General features: G+C 31.3%; 1 protein-coding gene across 3 annotated transcripts in view; it reads left to right on the forward strand.

The window, feature by feature from the left end:
- Positions 1-22,969, forward strand: part of LOC106075275 (uncharacterized) — a 98,651-nt gene that overhangs the window by 70,603 nt on the left and 5,079 nt on the right. For all 3 annotated transcript variants that reach the window (XM_056026952.1, XM_056026951.1, XM_056026953.1), the window contains 22 exons: positions 1,232-1,414; positions 1,607-1,686; positions 2,564-2,703; positions 3,709-3,812; positions 5,192-5,332; positions 6,049-6,208; positions 6,418-6,632; positions 6,987-7,135; positions 7,306-7,440; positions 8,148-8,241; positions 8,357-8,518; positions 9,049-9,171; positions 9,810-10,005; positions 10,233-10,473; positions 11,416-11,593; positions 12,422-12,623; positions 13,390-13,509; positions 15,172-15,356; positions 17,028-17,190; positions 21,014-21,049; positions 22,438-22,513; positions 22,750-22,799. In XM_056026952.1, coding sequence (XP_055882927.1) covers positions 1,232-1,414; positions 1,607-1,686; positions 2,564-2,703; positions 3,709-3,812; positions 5,192-5,332; positions 6,049-6,208; positions 6,418-6,632; positions 6,987-7,135; positions 7,306-7,440; positions 8,148-8,241; positions 8,357-8,518; positions 9,049-9,171; positions 9,810-10,005; positions 10,233-10,473; positions 11,416-11,593; positions 12,422-12,623; positions 13,390-13,509; positions 15,172-15,356; positions 17,028-17,190; positions 21,014-21,049; positions 22,438-22,513; positions 22,750-22,799 — 3,133 coding nt within the window. The remainder of the gene's footprint in view (positions 1-1,231; positions 1,415-1,606; positions 1,687-2,563; positions 2,704-3,708; positions 3,813-5,191; positions 5,333-6,048; positions 6,209-6,417; positions 6,633-6,986; positions 7,136-7,305; positions 7,441-8,147; positions 8,242-8,356; positions 8,519-9,048; positions 9,172-9,809; positions 10,006-10,232; positions 10,474-11,415; positions 11,594-12,421; positions 12,624-13,389; positions 13,510-15,171; positions 15,357-17,027; positions 17,191-21,013; positions 21,050-22,437; positions 22,514-22,749; positions 22,800-22,969) is intronic.

The raw sequence follows: 22,969 nt of genomic DNA on the forward strand, positions 1-22,969 counted from the left end.
GATCCAGGCAAATGGTCTCGATCCAGGGGGAGCGTAGTTTGGGCCAATTCTCACCCAACTCAACCAGTTACAGACAAAAATATCACACTTTAAGTGTACAAAATTATTTACTGTTCTTGATAATATATACTACTTATTTATATTTTAATCAATTTATATGTTATGTTGCCCCCTTTAGGAGAGGGTGTGGACATCAAATTTTAGTTGAAAAATAAATTATTTGTCTTTTAAAAAGGCCTTCAGTATGACTTTATATGCTATAATTACCTTCTTATATCGAGTTTCACCTCCCTGTTAATGTCAGATGCAATCATTGGTAATACATTTAAAATGTAGAGAGGATCTTTTCCGCAGAAAACATGACTTCTAAAACAGGAGAGTCAAACATGGCGAGAGTTTTTATGTAATTCCTCTGTTCTAACATTTGTATTCTGTGGCATGAATTTATCACAATTATTTCAAGAAAGGCTTTTGTTTTGGAAATCTTAGAATTCATAAGAAACTTGTATAAGAGGATCAATGGAGATGAGTTGTGAGACCAAATACTTGTTTCCTAGTTGCTTTTTCCCAACCTTTTCTCAATCTCAAATTTTTCTATTATCATTATCATGTATTGTAGATAACCTTTGGGCCATAACTCACTTTTTAATATATGTAAGAGGATTATAGGCCCCTATCTAATGTAAATTAGAAGATTAAAGACCCTATCTAATGTAAATAAGATTATAAGCCTCTGTATAATGTAAATATTATATAGGCCCCTATTTAATGTAAATAGAAAGATTATATAAGCCCCTATCTACTGTAAATAAGAAGATTATATAATCCCCTAACTTATGTAAATAAGAATATTATATATGCCCCTATCTAATGTAACAATAGAACAATTTTTGTAATAAATTCATTTAGTGCATCTTGTATGTCAAATCAATGGTTTTAATCTTATTGTATTTTTTCAACTTAGAAGTTTCTTACAATTTGACATGTTAGTCATTGGAAGCAACAATCTAACTTAATATGGTTTTTAGCTAAGACAGCCATAGTGATTATGGGAAAGGGGTGGAGGGCTGTTAAGTATAAAATTGTTAGTCTTTTTTTAAATAAAAATTATATTTATATAGGCCTACCTACAAAGATTGCTTGTATTACAGTATAGGATAACAAATTAGATTTAAAATTAACCTAAGAATTAAATTATACCAAAGGAAACTTTTTTTTTTCCTTCTTTCAGGCACTAAATACTCCAGCTAGAAACTTGACTTTTGGTGGACGTGGAAGTGACACAATTCCTGTTGGTCGAACTGGAAAAGTTCTTCTAAATATACAGACTGCTAGGAATACCATTTACTCTCCATTTAACATTGAGTTTATTATGCCGAATGCCACTAATAGAACATTGGCCAAAATTTGCAAGGTTATTTTTTGGGACATATAGTTTGATTATTAATTGAGCAAACATTGGTATAAATTCTGTACACTCTTACTATTTATTTACAATGATTGAACAACTTATGAAAAAAACTACTTATAGATCAAAATGTTTGAACTTATGGATATGAAAAATAGGGAGACTATAATTTGTTTCTTTGTTGTTGTTTTTTTGCAGATTCAGTTACAATCTGTTGGCCAGAACAATCCATGTGTCATTAAAGAAAGTATAGAGAAATCAGTTCTTCTACTGTCTAGGTAAACTCTAAAGTTGTACTAACATTCACAAATGTTTCACACTTGCATATAAATTCCATCTGAAGTATTTTCAGTACTCATTAAAAGCGTATCCACTCTTGTGTTAACTCCCCTTTATCCACTCTTCTGTTAACTCCCCTTTATTCATTTTTCTGTGCAATCCTCCTAAAAGTTTCACCAAGACAAGAACATACACTCTTTAATACCCTTGTATGCCATCCCTTTCCACTTTTTGTAAACATGTAGTTTTCTTCCTTGCCAAATAATCTGGCTGAAAATCCTTCATATAGAGTTTGATTTGTTATTGTATCCACTACATTTGTTATTCTCTCCCTGAGTTCTTTATTATTCATTACATCATTTTATTGGTAGACAACATCTTGAAGTGAACTTTTCCATAGTATTGTTTTTGTCATCTGTGTGTCTGTTTCCTTTAGCTTATGTGGAGCAGGATAACAATCATATTCAAGAGCCAAATTAAACATGAACAAATCCTGCATCATACTGTCATCAGAACATTAACTGTTTCTGTGTGTAGTTATTGTTGAAATGCAAAATCTATAAGATATACTTTATATTAATGATCTTCCAATATCTTAGTAGTGTATGAAAAATCATTTTCTATACATTACTTACAATACTTTACTCTGACACTGACCTAGGTAGTTTATTTTTCATTCTTGACATGTTTTTGTTACAAATATTGTCTAATATTATCTTTTAAGCAAATCTGACTTATTAACATATTTTTGTTGCCTTGTTTTGCATACTAAGTAATTTGCTTTTTTTTACTGTAAACATAATGACATGCAATCTTGTACTTTCCACATAATTTTCATGCTGTGAAATTCACCTTGCTATTTATATTTATATCTAGTTTTAATGATACTAACTATGACCGGGCTGTTATCAACATGGACTCACTTTGCAACTATGAGACAGTCAATGATGTTGCTGAGGATGCTATTGTTCTTGCCATCAACTTTATTTTGTTAAATGACTCACAGCTTTACTCAAGTAAGTCATCTGCAGATTTTTACTGACTGATTGGAGGTTTGATGTGGGAAATTATAGAACCTTTTGTTCATGCAAGGGGCTCAAAATGTAGGTCATGAAAAACTAAAAAGGCTAAATATTTGGGTATTTTTATTTGGAGGATTAGTTGTTATACAAAGGCAAATTTTACATTGATAGGATATTTTCATTTTTGCATAGTCTTTGACGGCTTTACATATCTAGCTCATCAGTAGGCCTATAATGTAATAATTATATAACAATTTAAAGTTTTATTTGAGCTTTAAACATTTGGATCATTCATGTTGTTACGTTTCACATTTAGCAAGTGCAATTTTTGAAGTAGGAAGTCCTGAGTAGTTATATTGATGAAAGTCATTTACGTTATATATTTGCTGGATAATGGCAGTTTTGATTCTAGGGGTTATTCATCATTATCTAGTGTGCTTATGTACCTTGATCCTTTTGTTTTGTCTCCATGGTTTTGAAAGAAGAGAAAATAAATAATTTTAGTAGCCTACATTTATAAAATTTTTGGCTGCAACATTTTCTGTTTGTTTGTTATTGTTTAGTTGTTTTTGATGATTTTTATTTTACTATCACAATCACATAAAAACTAATTATATATTTTATATGTAGAAATTTCTCACAGCATAATAAAAAAATAAGAAAATAAATTAATTAATAGCTTTGAAAAAATCAATATGTCTTATTTCAAAGGCAAAATTCTTAAGTTAGAAACATTTAAAGAATATATTTAAATTCTTCCAATTAACCAAAATCATAGACATTCATCACAATTACATTACATATATCTATTTCAATTTTGTTTTGTCATCGATATTATGACAATTTAAAGTTGCTTTTAAAATTATGTATTACTCAATAATGATTGTTAGCATCTTATAGGTCTGCTTATATCTCAGTCTAAGCAAAAGGAAATGAAAAGCTACCTAGAACTGATCTTTAAAGTAAATGATTTTAAACCCAAACTTCTTTAATTTCCAGCTCCTCAAACAGCAATCAGTGGTGGTATCATGTTCTCTCAATCTAACCTCTGGGTGGTTCAGTTGGCAGTCACTGCAAATTTTAGCTCCAGTGCTTATACTTTGGTAGGCTCAGGTGAACAGGCCTTTATGTAGGCCTACATTAATTAAAGTTGTGATGCATATTTATTTTTTTTAATATTTAAATTGGCTGAAATATACATTTAAAAAAATACTGTATCAAATTTTTATTTGTTTGACCTACATGTTGTGTGGGTTTAGTACCTCTAGCTTTTCTTTATATTTGGTTTAACCTACATATTGTGTGAGTTTATAACCTCTAGTTTTGTTTATATTTGGTTTGACCTACATGTTGTGTGAGTTAATTACCTCTAGTTTTGTTTATATTTGGTTTGACCTACATGTTGTGTGAGTTTATTACCTCTAGTTTTGTTTATATTTGGTTTGACCTACATGTTGTGTGAGTTTATTACCTCTAGTTTTGTTTATATTTGGTTTGACCTACATGTTGTGTGAGTTTATTACCTCTAGTTTTGTTTATGTTTGTTTTGACCTACATGTTGTGTGAGTTTATAACCTCTAGTTTGGTTTATATTTGGTTTGACCTACATGTTGTGGGAGATTATACAAAATCCAAATCAATGTCGAATCAAATCCTTTCAAAAGAAACCTGAGGATATTCACATAAATATACTAAAAACAAAAATATTTACTTAATATATTCATATTTCATATTTTATTATAGTTCATATATTATTATAACATATATATATTTCTATTTGTCAGTACTAACTTGACAATTTTTGACATTCAATGCAAAGCTCAGTGGGGATAGGACATACAAATAAATATTCTATTTTCAATATATCACTATGACAAAGTGAGGACTATTTGGAGATTAGATATTGCACTTTTAGTATGAGCTAATTTTAATTTTGTACATGTGTTAGCTATTTTGACTGCATGGATAGATTGATGGTCATTGAACTAAGAACTATAATATTATACAAGAGCCAAAATGTTGGCTTGACATATATGACATATCAATAATAATTGTTTAATGACATTAATTTTTGCAAATTCTTGCAAGTTACTAGCAATCTAAAATCAAATAATTAAATTAATTAATAATTAAATGGCAAAAAATAATATGTGTAAATTGTGATTGATTAGTTAGGAGAATAATGATGAATGGTGATTGATGAATTATGAGAAAGATGGTGAATGGGCTATACAAGTTTAATATTAAATAATGAATCACAAAAATAGCAATTAATATAAAGATTAAATGGTGAATAATGATTTTCAAATGATTGTGTGAATAGTGAATTTATAAATTGTTTGAATAGTGAGTAATGTGTTTGTATATGGTGTAAGTTGTATTAATATGTAAATGTTTAGCAAAAAACAGTGAAATTAATATGTAACTAGGTTTTCAAAGATTATTTATGATTCAAATTGACTTAAAAGTTTTCATCTTTCAGTCAGCAACACCTTACATCACCACTGTTGCCAACACTTACAACTTGAACTCCATTCCACTTGGATTTCCAGCTAAATTTTATATAAGAGTAAAACTAGCACCAAACAGCACTAGTCCACTTGCACTGAATATTTCAACTTCAGTAAGTGCTTTATATATTTATACTTCAACCAATGTGTTGTAAAGTGTTATGTTAGTATGCAACATTTATGAACAGTTACTCTTGATATATCAAATGCACAAAGGATTTTAGTATCATTTAGTATCAAGTCCTCAAGCATAGTATCATAAAAGAAAATATCTCTTTAAGTTTCATAAGTCTGTCATGTCAACTAATCTCTCATTGAATTATAAATCTTATTCGTTTTTTTATTGTTATATTGTATTTTGGTTATTGCTTGCTATAGCATACTCAGGGGGTTATGGTCCAATCTCTTTTGTGTGAGAAAGGAGTATCTAGAAGAAGCTGTCTGTGCTGCATTTGACACTCATAAAAAACAAAACAGCTTGACTCTGGATTTGAACCCTAGCCCCATTCATAGATAGCCAAGTGATTTATGCTACTCAGCTATACATCTAACATTCTGACCTATATTTTACATAAAATGTTTGCATAGCATTTTTTAAAGTCTTGTTGCTGAAGCTGTAAAGATTTAAAGAGATTATATTTCCAGTTTTTGAATTGTAATTAAAAAAATATGTTAGACTGACAAAACTTTTGCCAAAACTTGTGCACATCTATTTTATATCCTATATTTAACAAATGTTTATAATTATATTATAAAATAAACAGAAACAAACATAAAGTATTCTTTAAATTTGAAAGCATGACTACTCTTTTGTTAATGTTTTTGTTAGGATGATGCTTTAAGTATCTGTGATATTCGCCTGGTACGAGTGGGTGATGGTTACCCCTGCATTGACAGCTCAGCAAAAGTCAAACGTATCTTTGGAACTGACCAGATTTTAGGTGTCAACAAACAGGCTTCTATTGATATTGGCATTGCAGATAATGTTGGTCAGTATACTTATCTTTGATTTAAGAATTCTATTTAAATATGTTAGATAAGTGAGGAGATTAATGTTGAGTGTTTAAACACATGAAAACTTTATACTATTTTGACAATATGTTATGTTGCTATGTTTTCTACAATTATGGCTCATACTGTCTCTTTTATTTTACAGTGCCAAATAATATATTAGTAATGTTCAACTTACTATTTTCAGGTGTGGATACATTAGTGCAATCATCCAGTTTTGATTCTAACACAATAGAACTTGAGCTGGTGACCAAACTAACTCCAGATGCAACCAAGGCACCTAATAATTCTAACCACACTGTCAATGTGCTTTTGAAATATGGCCCAAATTATGGTTCTTCCTTGAATACAACAGCAACAGTGACAGCAACAACAAACACAACATTTGCCAGTGCTTACACTGTAATTCTCTTTATCTTTAAATCCTAAGTTAAAATTTCTAGATTTACTTTACTTCTTGTATTGCCTGGGATGAGCATGAAAACAAAGGGAATCTCTATAGCAGGACGTAATCTGTGCATTGCAACCTAATTGAGAAGTAATCTGTGCATTCTAACCTAATTGATAACATGCTGTTTGTTTTTCCATGTCCACCTTCTCTTTGTACATAGGGAATTCTTTGCTGCCTTTTCTTTATGTGTAATAACTTATTCAACACTACTTGAAATAGGCAGCGCCTTTCAAATTAGTTATGATAATAAACAAGCACACTTTTCACAATAGTTAAACTATGAGAACACTATACATTTTCCACAGCTATCAAGTACCTCCCTAACTGGAAATATCTCAGTGTTATCAATCACAGGAAGTGAAGATCCAGTAGCTGATGAAAATTTCACTTATATTGTCCAATCAGAAACTAAACGTGTAGTTTTGTCCCTAGACACAGTAGTCAACTCTACAAGGTGTGTTTCACTATTTCTATGCTCATTAATACTATCAGACTCTCTAGACTAAAGATAGACTGAGCTATAACATTAGAATATTAGTTTATTTGACATTATATTTTAACTTTATCTTAAAAATTATGTATTAAGATCTAAAATTTATCGAACAAAATCTTTGTGTCTTTTAGTCAGCTGTCAGTGACTGTCAGCACACCACTTAATCTGCCTAATGTGATGGAAATATTGTACATTGGTCTGTTAGACAAGGGAGACAATGTTCTTTGTGTAACACAAGCACACACAACTACTACGTATCAGCCAAGGTTAATTTAAGGCATAAAGCTTTGTCATTTAACATGATTTATATATTATACTAGCTATTAGAAATTTGATATAAAATGTAATGTACCACTCTGTATTTGGGAATACTCTTGTAACTCTTATTAATAGCAAGGGTGGTATAGTAATAAACAACTGATTTGTTACTTAGAGTCAACAATTCACTTAAGTGATTCGTCTTTTTACCTAATTAGCAGAATATATTTTTGAAAAAAGGCACAGTAGCTGATTAGTAAAGATCTTTGCTTCTGAACTGAGGGGTCCCTGATTCCAATCCTGATGTAGACTGGCATTTTTAATTTCTGGAATCTTTTAGGGTGCCTCTGATTCCACCCAGCTCTAACAACAGTTAAGGAAAAAGGAAAAGAGGCTGATTATTGTGTTAGCCACATGAAACTTTTGTTAACTGTGGGCCACAGAAACTGATGACCTTTACATTCTGCCCCCTTAAATGCAAGGTCAAAGAGGGAACTTACTTTAATAGTTTGAAAGTTAAATTGCTAAATAGTTTTGCTTCTTTGTGTGCTAACTATTGGACTTCATCAAAAATAACATCCTGTTAGATTCTTTCCTAATGTAAGTTAAAGTAATTAATGTTTTCTATTCATTTAAAGTAAGACACATAATATGCTTTATGAAAAGTATTTATATTTTCAATTTCATTGTAAAGCTATTAACTAATAATTTGTAGAAATGTTGGAGGACTGTACACGGATATTGGGGAAATCAAACTTGGTTATGTCTGTAACACTGGAACTAATACAGTCGACTCATCAGCCAACAGAGTAAGTGCATGCACCAGTTTTGTGTTTAGGTTTTTATTTTAATTTCTGTGTGATAAGCAGTTTTAGTTTTTGAAAACTTAAATTTATGTCTTCATCCATTTATTTTGACTTTAAGATTCGAATTGAGAGCCTTGTACGTCTCCTGGACTCTGCAACAGTTGCAGTTGGAAGTAATGTATCAGTAACTTTCACAGTCAACTCCAACAATCAAAGTATTCTTGTTCAAACATTGTCTTTAACTGTAGGTGATGCTTCAAACTATGCAACTGTTTATCTTGTAAGTATTTGAGCATCTATGGACACTTCTTGATTTTTAAATTATAAAAAAATAAAAAATAAATAAATAAATATACCATCACAAAAGAGATACAAGACACTGATAGCAAAGACAAACAGACACTCTTTTGTTCCCCTAGCAATCAAATCATTAAATAAGAACAATCTGGTATAAACTTTGTCACATGTAAATTATGAGTGAGTCTGGTGTGAATGTACACTTTGGTTTCTTATAGTTATAATGTTTTTTGTTTGGTGTAATGCACAAATTGTAAGACAAATTTCCTTACAGATAATAAAGATTATTATTATTATAATATATATATATATATATATATATATATATATATATATATATATATATATATATATATATATATATATATATATATATATATATTACTTGCATTTGTAAATAGGCTATATAACATATACAGATGAGTATTCTTCTTAACCAATGCTAAAAGAAATTTTGATTGTTGACATAAAAAATGACAAAGTGAAAACTATATTTACATTTTTACTGGACAGAGTAATGCAACAATAAAAAATGGAACCTACTTAAACACTACAGAAAACACAATTACTGTCCCAATAGCAGGATTCAGAACGCTGCCATTGGTTTTTACTGTAATTCCATTCACATCTTCTAAAGTAAGTTCAGTTGGTCTATTAATATTTTAAATTACATTTTAAATACAATTTATAATCGAACACATGGAAAGATGAATAAGAAATACTTTTTTATTTTAGAAACAAATTTACATTGTTTTAAATATACATAAAATAAAAAAGTACATTAAAAAATAGGCATAGTAGAAACCTAGGAGTTTATTTGGCTTGTTTTCCAATCCTAGAATCTTTACCTTTCTAGCCCTGCCCTCTTCCGTGGCTAGGCTAGAAATGGAAACTTTACTGTAAAATCCTAAACTACAATAAAATTGATTAATCTAATTATCATATTACTTTATTTATATTAATATTTAGGTTTTTGAAATGACTTCACTAAATTGTATGTCTTGAAGTGTTTCTTACAACCTCAAGCTAGTCTTCTTTCATTTTCCTTTGAAGTTCAATGCTATTGTTTGTTCTTGTGGTCATTTACCTTTCTTATTCTCAGTATTCCAGATTTATTGGCTAAGCAAAAATAAGACAAATATTTATATTTACTTAACACTTTTAAATAATGTGAAGATAATAATTGTACATTAAATAAATATCTAAATTAAATTTGTCATAAGTCATTAGAAATACCAACATTCAGTTTCTAACATTCAGTGTCTATGAAACAGGTTACATTTGATGCAGTTATGCCTTACAACACCTCTGCCATCATGACCATCATGGATGTCAAATTTGTTAGCAGTGGCAAAAACCTTCCCAACATGGCTCTGGCTCAAAACAGTTTTCAAGTTACCAAATCTTCCGCTTATAATTCATCTCAGATAACTAAGTATGAAGCTGAACTTGGTGTGATAAGTAATGGAGGCAAGTTTTTTTAAATGTTAAAAATGAATTCATAAAAAGTCGTTTTTAAAAGCATTTAACTTTTTAAATCATTATAACTTTTCAAATTCTTTATGTACTTTCAACACTTATTCATTGACAAAGTACTCTCATCACAAAGTATAGGTTTAGTGTCAATAAGTTAAGATTCATTTGAAATGTAATTACTGTTCAATCTTTATCATGCTATGTCTCTTGTATGCACTTAGGTCAGTCATATCGATATGGATTTAATCAAAGTTCTGATGATGACACATTTACTGTTGAGGTGACTCTACAAATGGCTGACCACCCAACAGCTACCAATACTAAACCTTACATAGCCAGTTTTGGTATCCATGTTGCTAATGTTGTCCTCATTTTAGATGTGACTATTCTAGTGCAACGTAATGGTACTGAGAACTTAATTTTCAATGTATCCTCCTTGCTCAACACAACCACTTCTACCAGGTAATCATAAATCAATCCAATTACCTAAAGGTGTAAGAATTTTTGACAAAACAATGTGTAGGATGATTTAAATAAATACTTTTAATTTGATTCACTAAATTGTTGAAGAGTAAGGATACTTCATTGATATTATACAGCCCACTTCTAGTATTAGGCCCTGTAGAATTGAAATTTCATTGAATATTGTAACCTGTCTTTATCCTATAAGCTTTTTAAGCCTCTTATTAGAGTTCACACATAAGGTTATTGAATAATAAAAGAAAAAAAACAACAATTTATTTCGTTTAAAATGATCATCTAGGTTTAAGAAATTTTTGCGTGTTTACTTGTATTCTTGTATTAAATCTCACATGAAAGTGTTTACTTATATTTAATTTTAAAAAACAAGCAAACTTAAATCAAATCTTTTAGTTTTTGATGTCCTAAAAAAATAGCATTTACTTGTATTAAATTGATATTGATCAAAAAAGAAATGCAAAGGCTCATCAGAGATTTGATCAAATATTTAGTATATTCAAAGTCATGGGAATATTAAATGGCCACAGATTTGTTAAATTTAGCTTGAGTAGCTGATGCTGCAGAGATCACAGAGCAAGAAAAGTTGCATCTTGACTAAAGTTTGGTTGGTCACTGCTTGCTTATAGCTGGCATTAATAATTGCTCTTTTTTTATATACAAGGACAACTAACTGTTTATTTTGTGTATTATTTTTGTTCATCAATAAATTAATGAATATTCATTTGAAATAAGTAAATCTATAATATATATCTTTATCTATATATCTATATCTATCTATCTGTCTGTCTATATATATATATTGTAATAATTCTGTTTTTGTGTTGATTAATACAAAAGTAATTTTAATGAAAAAATAATAAATAAATAAACTTGCATAGTTATTTTATCTTACCTTATACTTTCTTTCAACTTTGTTTACAATAGTACCAATGTAGAGATTGAGACAACTATAGCCCTGTCCAACTCATCCAGAGCTGAGGCACAAAATGCAGTGCTGAATATCTTCCTACCACCTTATGTTTCATTTGTGGATGCTTTTGTGCAGACTGAGAAAAAAAATATTTTAGCCATTTCAAAGAACAATGGCACACTTGCCCTGCAGGTAAAATATAAGATTTTTATATATTTTATATAATTTGGTGTACTTCCTTTTTTTATTTTTTAAAGAAGAGTTCTAAAGATCTTATTAGAGGCTAAGGCTGATGCTATTCTTCCTGATTAATATTTTTTTTTCAGAACTGATTCTCAACTAGAAAATAAAATAAAAAAATCTTAGTGTATTTTTTTAACATTAAAACAAATACATAAAGATCTCTACAATTCAAAAAAATATTTAGATATTTAAAATAAGTTATATCTTGTTGAGGGGCTGTGTGTTTTCTGTGACTTCAGAAGTTGCTCTATCTCAACAGAAATGAAAGGATAAGTTGCCATGTTAAATAATACAATATAAGTAACATCTACTTCCAAATAATTTTAAAAGTTGATGCTTTGATTAAATTCTATTTCAGCTACAAGAGGGGCCAATCTTTTTTATTATTTTCATAAATTATTATTATTCATTATATTGTAAAGTTTACATTTATAATAATTGAATGGATATGTGATGCTACTAGGACTTTATATACTTAAACTTGAGGGGAAAATCTAATATTACATAAGCCTACATGTGTAATAAACATTTTACATAATGAATTTATGCATAAAAATGTAGTTTGTTAACATTCAGCCATGATTTTCAATTTTATTACATTAAAATACTAATCTAGTGAAAACAAAATAAAGACTTACTTTTTTTTTGTTATCTAAGTGCTATAAAATTTAACTCTCTCATTTCCCTTCTTGAATGGTTACTTTTTCATACTAAGATATAGTCTCTTATATCAATGATAGTATGTATATATTTTTTCTAATAATGCATTTTTTCCAGTTTGGTACAATTTTTTTTACTGATGCTTTCTGTGTAAAAATTATACTGGAACCTAACAATACATACCGGGTACCTTTGGGGATATCTGGATTGAATACTGTCATGAGCTATCAGCTGGTTGGTGATACTAACACAATAAAAGATGTTTCAGGAAGTTTGGATTATGTGAACTTTACCATAGACACAACACCAGATGCTGGCAGTAAGAAACAGTTTTTAATTACATTTAAATGTACTATGAAACTATATAGCTTTTTTTTAAAAGTACCTCTGTTCAAGTCAGGAGGGTGGGCAGAGTGAGTAATCTGGAAATGGATCTCAAAAATGGCTCTAACAATTTTCCTAGAAATTTTACAGTTGATGTAAGAGAAAAGAATTACTAGCTTGTTGGCAACACAGGGAAAACTTAATAATAATCTTTATTGTCTGTATGGAAATTAGTCCTTTAGTTTGACAATTATAACTTCTAAAGTAAAAAAAGAAATAAATTTAAATTTGGCTAGAGAACTAGCTCAAGGTCTAAATCCAACATTGGATTGGAAAGAACTATCATGTTCTTAAGAGGACTATTGTGTTTGGGAATTTCCCAATGTAAGGGTTTAATAAATTAATGTTCAGGAAAGTTGTACTAGTTTTTAATCTACATCTAAAGGCCTATCATTGGAATATTATAAAGTCTAGTAGATCTATATTTGCTTAATCAGGATTATTTCTTGTGGGGGAGAGGTGGGGTAAAAAATGTTCTGTTGTTTTTTAATCTAACAGTCATTTGTTATTAAGAGAAAAACAATCACTCTATGAGTTGTAACAAGGATGAATTGTCTTTTTTAAAAAGTTAAATATTTTTATTGTTAAAATTTTAAAATGAACACATAAGCCTACATACATAAATTTTAAAATGAACACATAAGCCTACATACATCAGATACTGATGTTGTAATGCAATCATTTCTATTTTTTTGTCTCAGTTGCATGTAACACAGGGCCTCTAGGTTTACAGTCTGGTCAGATCAAGACCTGCCAACTCACTTCTTCTGATGACTCAATAGTAGGACATGAAGTTAACCAAGGAAGATATGGAAATGCAGGTATATTTTGTTCTTATTGTACAAATATAGAAATGATATCTCTGAATGTGTGAAGCACTAAAATTAAATTGTGTTTTGTAAATACAGTTAAACTTCAAAGACCCTCCCTTTTTTTTTTTTTTTTTGAAAAGCCAAATTTTTTATTAGGATGAGTGTGACCCTAACATTATTTTTAGCATAAATACTTATTACAACAAAAGTCTTAAAGTTTATGAAAGCTTTTTAATAATAATGGTTAATATTGTTATTGTTAGATTTTCTATGGATTAAAAAAAATAGAATTCTATCTATGTTGTGCTATGAAAAAATGGTTCAAAAATTGTAGAGGGCAAGACAACAGCAGAAGAAAAGTGTCAGAAAAAATCAAGGCCACTGGCATAAGCTCTAGCTGGGATTACCTGCCCAGTGTACAGTCAAACGTTCCAGGCTGACATAGGTGTCACCAAACAGATGAGGAGGCACAAAACTGCAGAGCGTAAATCCCTCAGCCCCCAATGAAAGTGGTCATCATCAAACCATGATGGACAAATTTTCTATAAATAAATAAATTATAGCTTTTATATAGTGCTACTTTCATGTTTATAGCCTCTAGACCATGCTTCCCACTATATATATATATATATATAAGTTGGATAAGTTGAAAACCTGCTAAACAGCATTTAAAAAATCACAAGTGCTAATTAGTTAGTTTATGAATTTATTAAGATATATTGGTAGTAAAGACTGATGATGAATTAAAAGGTTATCACATCTGAATCAGAGTCTCCTTCATTGATAAAAAAAAATTCATATTTTTTAAACAAAGCAAAAAAAAAAACCCTAAAATATTTGATTTGAAATGAGGCTATGACTCAACACACTAAAAGCAAACACACATAAAAGTGTAAGAATAAGAATCAAGTATTGTATGTGTTCTACATTAAAGGGCAAGGCTAAAGTCTCTTTCTTTTTACAATTAATAGTTAAATTGATGGATAAAATAGTCACAATTGATGTGCTTATTTTTGTGAGAAAATATAAATACAGGATACTATAACATGTGATGATTTAATAGACTAAGCAACCATTTGATTTTAATTAGCTCTCACTTTCTGAGGCCTAACTTGAACTGACCCTGACTGCAACTGACTTCAAAAACTTCAACTACTTTTCTTATAATCTCATTCCCAAAACCTCTGTAACATTCCTCCAATGCTATAACATTCCTCCAATGCCAAGACTATCAACATTCACCTTTTGTTTCCCACCATTTTGTGACCTCACATAACTCATGCACAAGAATCTGCACTCATGATCATCTGAGCATGTGATATCACATTCTTGTGACTAGCCTTGACCTTGTGTCCTGCCTATACGCTTATTGTGACAATACTAATTTAAGAAGAAAGAAATACCTATTTGAAAAAAAAAATTAAACCATAGCTCATGTTACAGGATGTATCATTAAGTTTGTTAAACAATTGATCACTTAAAAACATGAATCATGTTATTCCATAAATGTATCTTATTAATAAGTACATGTATGTGTTTTGAATTTAAAATACAAAATACATAAATGATTTTGTTGAAAATTTCTTAATATGGACACATTCTGATATTATTTCTGATATGAGTTTGAATACATTGTCACTAACATTATGATGTTTTTGTGATGAAATAAAGGTTGGTCGCCATTTGTTCATGCTGGTCAAGTCAGTCAGGAGAGATACTTTCAAGTATATTTTGGGAACAAAACTGTAGTAACTAAAATACTACTACAGCAAAATATTACAGGAGCTAAACTAAAGACTTTAAAGTTGAAGTACAGTGATGATGGACTGGCATGGATTTATTATAATAACAATGATGTAAGACATTGTTTAACAATATTTCTAGTCCTTCTTTTCTTTTAAACATTTTTGTAAAGAACATTTCGACTAGCTTTTATTTTTAATGTTATCACGTTGACCTTTTTTTTAATATATTTTTTCTCATTATATTTATTGTTCAAACAAGTCACAAATATGGATAGTCCACCTTGGTTTTTCTCTAGGAAAAAAAAGAACACCTTGGAGTACTCATATAGGAGGAATGTAAAGGCTTAAGTGTAACCGTTTGTCTGGGCATGTTCTTCTTTTATGGTTATGTCCTCCTTCAGGAAACCATTTACATCATTTGTGAAATGTTGGACTTCCATGCCAGTGCCTACTGGAATGACATATTTAATTCAATTAATATATTATAGGGATTTTCTTCAAGTCTGAAGATTACTGAGGAGTACACTATTTCACGTAGCTATGCAGTCCCAGCTGCAACTGTCATATTTTGTCAGATCAAGTGCAGACATAACTTTTGTCCGTCGGTGGTCAATTAAGGTTCTCATTTCCTGTCTACTTCTGTAATCAGCAGTGGATTTTTAAAATCTTAAATGTGTATCCTGAAATCTTTGTAAAAAATCTCCATAGAAGCCATCAAAAAAACCTTTCTTCAAAAAATAATATTTGAAAAAGACTTTTATTTATAAATGATTCTTTTTTTTTTTCAATACCCCTGTTTGTAACTTTGTTTTGTGACAGAACTATAATTCAAAGCTCTGTACAAAATAAAAGTTTGGAACAGGGAGGAGAAATTAAGTAGATCAATTAGATTCTTTTTTAAATTTTAGAATTCAAGTAGCCTATAAATTTTGAGTTATAGTTTTAAAGTTATTTATACAATATAAGAATAGGAAGTTGGGTGACTCCATATATATATATATATATATATATATATATGCCTATATAAAACTTATACTAGTGATTTCTTTTGTTAAAAATTGTGTAATTTTGCCAGGGGGGGGGGGCAGCGATTGCATCTATTGCTCCTCCCACTGTACATTTAGTAAGGATTTAATTTGTGGTGTAACATAATACACAAATGGGTTCAAATATAAATAATTAGCTTATTCAACTAATTTAGTTAACAAACTAGGATTTCTGCATAAAAGTTGGACCGTTCCCCCCACTCAAAGGGTTTGGGTGGGGAGAGCATTAGATGAAATTGCCCCCCACCCACCAAATCAGCCATATCAGAAGGGGGTGTGGCGACAAAGATTGGTTAAAATATCAATAAGTAGCTTGGGGGGGGGGGGGGGGGGTCAGTGGATGTGTAAAGAAAATCTAAAGAAAATATCATGTTTGTGTGAATGCAAAAAGTCACTGTCTCTGATACTAATAAATAACATATTTTTACAGTTTATGATTTATATGCTAAATCTTTTATCAAATGAATTTTTCAAATTGTTTTATTTTTTAAATGTGTCAATGTTTTGTCCTTCTTTGTACAGCTTTCTTTCTGTCCTCTTTTGAGCATGCATGTATCTGCTAACCCTACACAAATTCTTTCTTTCTACTCAAGTGCCCATGCTTTTTTGTGGAGGGTATTGAAAGACAGAAAGTGTATGCTGGTTGAGACAATAATTTAGTACACAATTTTATGACATTTTTAAGCTATATTTTGTTGAAAATATGTTCATGGTAAAGCTATCTTTTGTTTTCTAGATTAACCCCAATCTGTTTAACTCAACACAAGAGTTGCTTGTGCCATCTCCTCAAGTCCACAGATACATTCGACTGATAATATATGATTTGGTCAACAATACAGAAATGGGCTTTTTTTCATTTGAATTGATAGGCTGCAGCATATCCACTGACAAGCCTGCTGGTAATTACATGATCATTTCATTTTTTTTTTTAAGTTTAGCTCAGTGTTTCCAAATTTGATCTTAACTTTATTCAGATAATTTATCTGACACATTGCTTATTCTTTAAATTAAGTTGGATTACTTCTTTTTTCTTGAAATGTTGCTGTAAATCTTTGGCAAGCACTCAACAAAAAGAAATGAATAATAGAGGATGTGTTTATTAACAGTTTCAAAACACACAGACAGTGACTTCATCCATCGATAAACCAGGAATCTTGTCTTTACTTTTGTCAGTCCTTTCCTACTGTGACGATACGAAACTTGCATGCAAAAGTTCATTTGAGTTTTTCCCAGCAAATCGGGGGAAACATTAATTTTAACTTAAAACAATTATTTTCTTGTCCACCCATAACTAATTTCTTTTAGGATTTATCTCCCCTCGCACTGTTTCTCATGGGACGAATCTCGACGTAAAACATTAACTAGCTTCTCTAGAGCTAACTTTTAATTTTTGACCGCTGTACAGGGGACCAGCACACAATAGCCGCGGCACCAGCGCTACACGCAGCAGCCTAATAACTTTTCACACCTATCCCCCCCCCTCCGGATATGCACCACTCTAAGAATAGCGTTGCACTCTGGCGGGACAGATACATATTCGCCTTAGTTCCTACTCTCACGTTACAGGCCATAAATCGGACATGACGCCTGACATGTCCAGTACATAGATACATGTGAGAAAATCACCTAGCTATCTTCCCCACCCATTAAACAAACTGCCCCAACTATATATAGACCAAAGCATTCTAAGTTAGGCCCGCAAGAATTCATTCAGTCTCCCCTGTTAGGAAGTTTACTTGTGAGGTTTCATTAGGGACAAACGGGTGAGTGTAAACATTTTACTATACTTATTTTATCTTATAGGAATGTGTGAGTACACATTAGTACACAGCCACGTTCCCCGTCATTTCATTATGACTTTATTATGTATGTACACTGTACTATTTTATGTCTATGCTATATCTTCATATAGTATTACTAATGCTGCTATGGTTGTCTACATTTGACACCATAGTTATTGTATTTGATTTGTTTTGTTTCATCCATTCCTGTATCTTAGTGATTGATGTAAATAATAACCTTTCATAAATCTAAGTACTGTCTAAGATCTTAGATCACAGTGCTCTTAACTTACAGAGCGCATGGGAAAGTAATTATTTCGCATTCCTATTATATATCCCTCATACATATTATTATGTCTCACACACTAGTGAACTTATAGTTCCTATGATGAGTTTAATTTTGATTAATCATATCAAACCCTGATCATTGTATCTCAATCCCTAGTATTTTATTTTCATCTTATCCTTTAGTATATAATATGCTCATTCTCCATTTTACTATAACTGATTACTTATCGTCGTAATAAAATTTAATGGATGAATCTTGACTAGTATCATCCTACATTGTATGATAACACATTTATTGTGGTTATCTAACTTGTATTTTGTTTGTTATTGAGTTATATGCATGCTTTAAGATTTTATACATAATTGTCTTAAATGCCTTATTGGGATTGATACCAATTCCTGTATCTGAATGATTGCAAGGCATATGGGAATCCCTACTTAATGCCTTTAGGAGGTTCCTAATTGTCTGTCTTATCCCCAGCCTGGTTGCTACACCCGACTGCTATAACTACCAGATCTCCATCCAAAGCTGTAACCGAAGCAGACCACACCAGATACCCCCCCTCCCAATTACATACCTGTTAGCAAGAAGGCATTGCCTACTGTCCTTGGCCTTAAATTATTGCCCAGTGTCCACAGTGCCTTATACTGCCCAGTATCATCTGCCCAGTTCCCGGCCCAAACTGTCCACTGCCCAATAGCTATTGCCTGATGCCGTCTGATTAGAGCAACCTTCGAGGCAGAAGATAAACTGGTGTTGAGTTAGCACGGCTCTCTACAAGCTAGAGACCACAGCTGAGAGATCACCCCACTACAACCTATTAGTCTGCAGCACCAACCCTCTCTACTGCTAAACAGGCAGCGGCCTCACCATAGAGCCAGCTTGCCTACAGCATAAAGAATATCCCAAGCCGATGTCCTAAGACAGAGCCGGATGACTCATCCTTCTGAGTGCCAGTCCTTCAACCGCCAGACGACGACCCACGGGCTAGCAGCTAAGAATATAAGTAGCCAGACATATGAACAATCTTCTCTTCCAATCACTCACCAATTAGCAATCCATGATGAGCAGTTATGTTAGATATTAGCACCATCATTTCATTTCTTAATTATAATTTTATTTGATCATTTATCTTTTGTAAACTTTCATTTATTAAATTATTTTTATTTATGAACTTATAATATTGGTCTGTTCTTACTGTTAGTTGCGGTGTGCCTGTACAAAATCTTATATGTGAGCGGGATAAATTAATAAAATTTCCCCTAGACTTAAATAAACAAGCCAAACAAATTAACTAATTAAACATCTCGTCACACCTACCCAAACTTTAATACAGATCACTGACATACTTCCCAGTGTTGCTCCAGGTCCTTAATCTGATTCTCTGGTAGTACAAAGGACAGCTCTTAGTTTCAGACAGATCAGACTCATATGTCTTTCAGATCAATTCATCTGGATCTCAACAGTCTCTCTTGCTAGTATCAACATATTGTCTCGCGTTGAAAAGTGTGCTGGCTCACTTCAGCTGGATCTCAACAGTCTCTCTTCTTCATATAAACATGTCATCTATCACTCATGTTGAACATTGTGCTGTTGCCCACCATAAGTGTCTGTGTGGGAGCAGAATTATAGCAATATAAAATAATAGAAGTAATGAACCATATTCTAAATTTAGCATTATTATTTATTTCAAGTATAACACTAAAATAACAGACATAAAAGATGAAAAAAAAGACTGAATGACTTTGTGTCCTTGAAAAACATAAGTTCTTGATATGAGGTACGATATTGTTCAGTTGAATTGTAATATTTGCTGTGGCCTCAAGCCAGTTTCTTGACTTTGTTACAGCCTTGAAAGAAAATCCTATTGATCATAATAAGAAACTGAAGCAAACTAAAAGTAATCATTTAATGTTTAAATTGTAAGTCAGATCTAGAACAGTTCAAAGTTCATAGGGATGTTGTTATATAATTCTTATCAGTTACCTTGAAGAGCTAACCAAATCAAAGCAAAGCAATTTTGATTAAGAATTAATTCATTCGTAGGCCATTTAATTTCTTCAATAGTTCATGGAACACCTATTCAGGCCTTGTGGAACTCTAGTGATCTGCTAAATACAGATTGAGAAACAATGGTTTAGCTTATAGAAATAATCACTGAAATATTTTTTAGCAAAAGTTATTGTCTGAAAAAATTGTGTTAGCTTCAAAAAGGTCATCATGTATGTAAGTGGAATAGATGACAACAATGTCATAGTTCTTTAGACATCATAAATTAAGAAGAATGTCATGTTTTGCTTTAAATAGAATAATGTTATTTATGTAAGGCTGTCTCATGATGCAAGTAACTTGATTTTTAATCATTTCACACAAAAAAATATTCTTTATTGACTCATTTTACTAGATAAGTGTCATGAGCTAATGGGTTTCATTTGATTACAAGTGAATGAACAGTTAATTTTTTTAACTAAACTTAATTTTAAAAGTTATTAAATATTTGAATGGCATCTAATCTTATGTAAAAATTTATTTTGATATACGTGTTGTTTTTTTTACACTTTCCAGAAACTTTATTGTAATGTTAAAAAAAAAAATAAAGCTTATTATCAAATTTAAAAGTTGGCATTGAAAATAATTTTATTAATATTTCAGATGTCTGCAGTGAAGTGATAGTTCCAGCAATCAAATGTAAGTTAAGTAGAAATCAAAATATAGGTGTTTTTTTTTTTTAAATAACAATAATTAAAATTAGTACATATTTTGGCTATAACTAAAATAATTTTTGTTTATTAATAAGTGGTGATGTATATAATGATGCTATATTCTGTTGTTGCTTTTTTTACAGTAATATAATAACTTTTACTTCCTTTTTCATTTTGTGTCTATTTGCTGTGACTTTGTTTGATAGTGAAAGTCATTAATTCTGTTTATTTGACATGTTCTTGGCATTTCAAAAATTTATTTAGAATAATATATTGTTACGAATCTCACTATCCAGGCTCTCTGCAAACTGCACCATACACCACCAACTTAAAGAACTTGACAACTCTGGGCTCCAAAATAACGTAAAGGTTTAATGTCCATAAATAACAGCCAATACTGTACAATTGGCAGCACGTAGAACAGTACAAATAGCTCTGTGATAACAAATATCTCTCAGATAACACCGTTCCGCCGTATCAACTCTTGCACTGGCCTCTCCGTCTCGTTCCGGGCTTGCACTGGGTTCAACAGTTCGGGACTGACTTCACACACTTGGGCTCGTTGTGTCGGACTCGATCTCAGACCAAGATCAAGACGCCGTTTGTCTCAACTGTACTTGACAGTACTCCGCACTGAACCGTCGTAATGCTCCGTACAGAACTACACCGTTGAACTGTGCTGTAGTCGACCGTGTTCTGAACTCCTGTCGTGAACCCCCTTTCTGAACCGTCTTGACTGCGACACCTCCGCTCTTTATATAGGGTCCCTACTGGCCTTCTAGAACCGGACAGAACGTCGCTCGACCATTCTGGGACGCTCCTGAGCTCGCTCTGTTCACGACGCCGATCTTACTCGAACCTTCATGTTGTTAACTCGTCTCGGCCGATCGTCGTAACTCGTCACGGTTGACCGCTCGTCTAGCGCTGGCCTGGCAATTTGCGTCGGCTGACTACACTCACACCACTACCCCCATCTGTGCCACCACCAGGTTTATAACAATATATAAATACATATATATTTTAATTAATGGCAATGTCTGATTCCGAATGAGGTAAAGGTCATCTGTTTCTGTGGCCCATGGTTTACTTTTCCCAAACTAATGTACCCATTAGAACTGGCTGGACTGAACTGGAGATGATGAAATTGTAAATCCCAGCCTTCACAAGTATTCGAAATTAGCACCCCTTGGCTCAGAAGTCAAGCGCTTTACCACTCAGCCACCACGATTATAATTTATTTATTTAAAATCAAGTTTTACAACAGGACTATATATATACTATGCAATTCTTTGGTTTTGGTTAGGGCAGTTAAAACATTTACTATAATAATTATTTTTTAGCAATCTATAATATAATTTTAATTTTTAACTCTAGTACCAGACTTTTCTAGAAGATCTTTCCTGTGGACCTCTGCTGTTCTTTATGTATGTGATAGTGTTCAAGGAAAGAAGTAAGAACTGTAGACTTTTTAATAGCTATTTTTTATTATAACCTTTTATTTTCTTTAGTTGTATCCTTCTTGCACTATTATAATTAAATTACAAAAATGAAAAAGCATGTGTAAAATGCTGGAAAGTTTTAATAAAAAAAAAATAGTTCTTAAAAAATAAATTATAAAAAAAAATATTTATTCTAAAATATTTGTAATATGCTTTTTCTAAAACTTAATTCTCAATTTTCCAACAGAGGTGTGGAACAAAAATGTTTTTCAAGCATAGACGATGTGACATGGATGGGTTAGTATCTTTTTTTTAATAGTTTTAATAGTCTAGAGGTTTAATCTCTAGATATAGATGAAAGCTGCGTACCAAGCATGAAATAACAATATGTACCATGTGCCCCAGAAGAAAATGGGCATTCAAAATTTTGTCGCCTTATGAGATTTAAACGAAACTAGTAAATTTGA

Source organism: Biomphalaria glabrata, chromosome 4 (genome assembly GCF_947242115.1).
Source record: "Biomphalaria glabrata chromosome 4, xgBioGlab47.1, whole genome shotgun sequence".
Lineage (NCBI taxonomy): Eukaryota > Metazoa > Mollusca > Gastropoda > Planorbidae > Biomphalaria > Biomphalaria glabrata.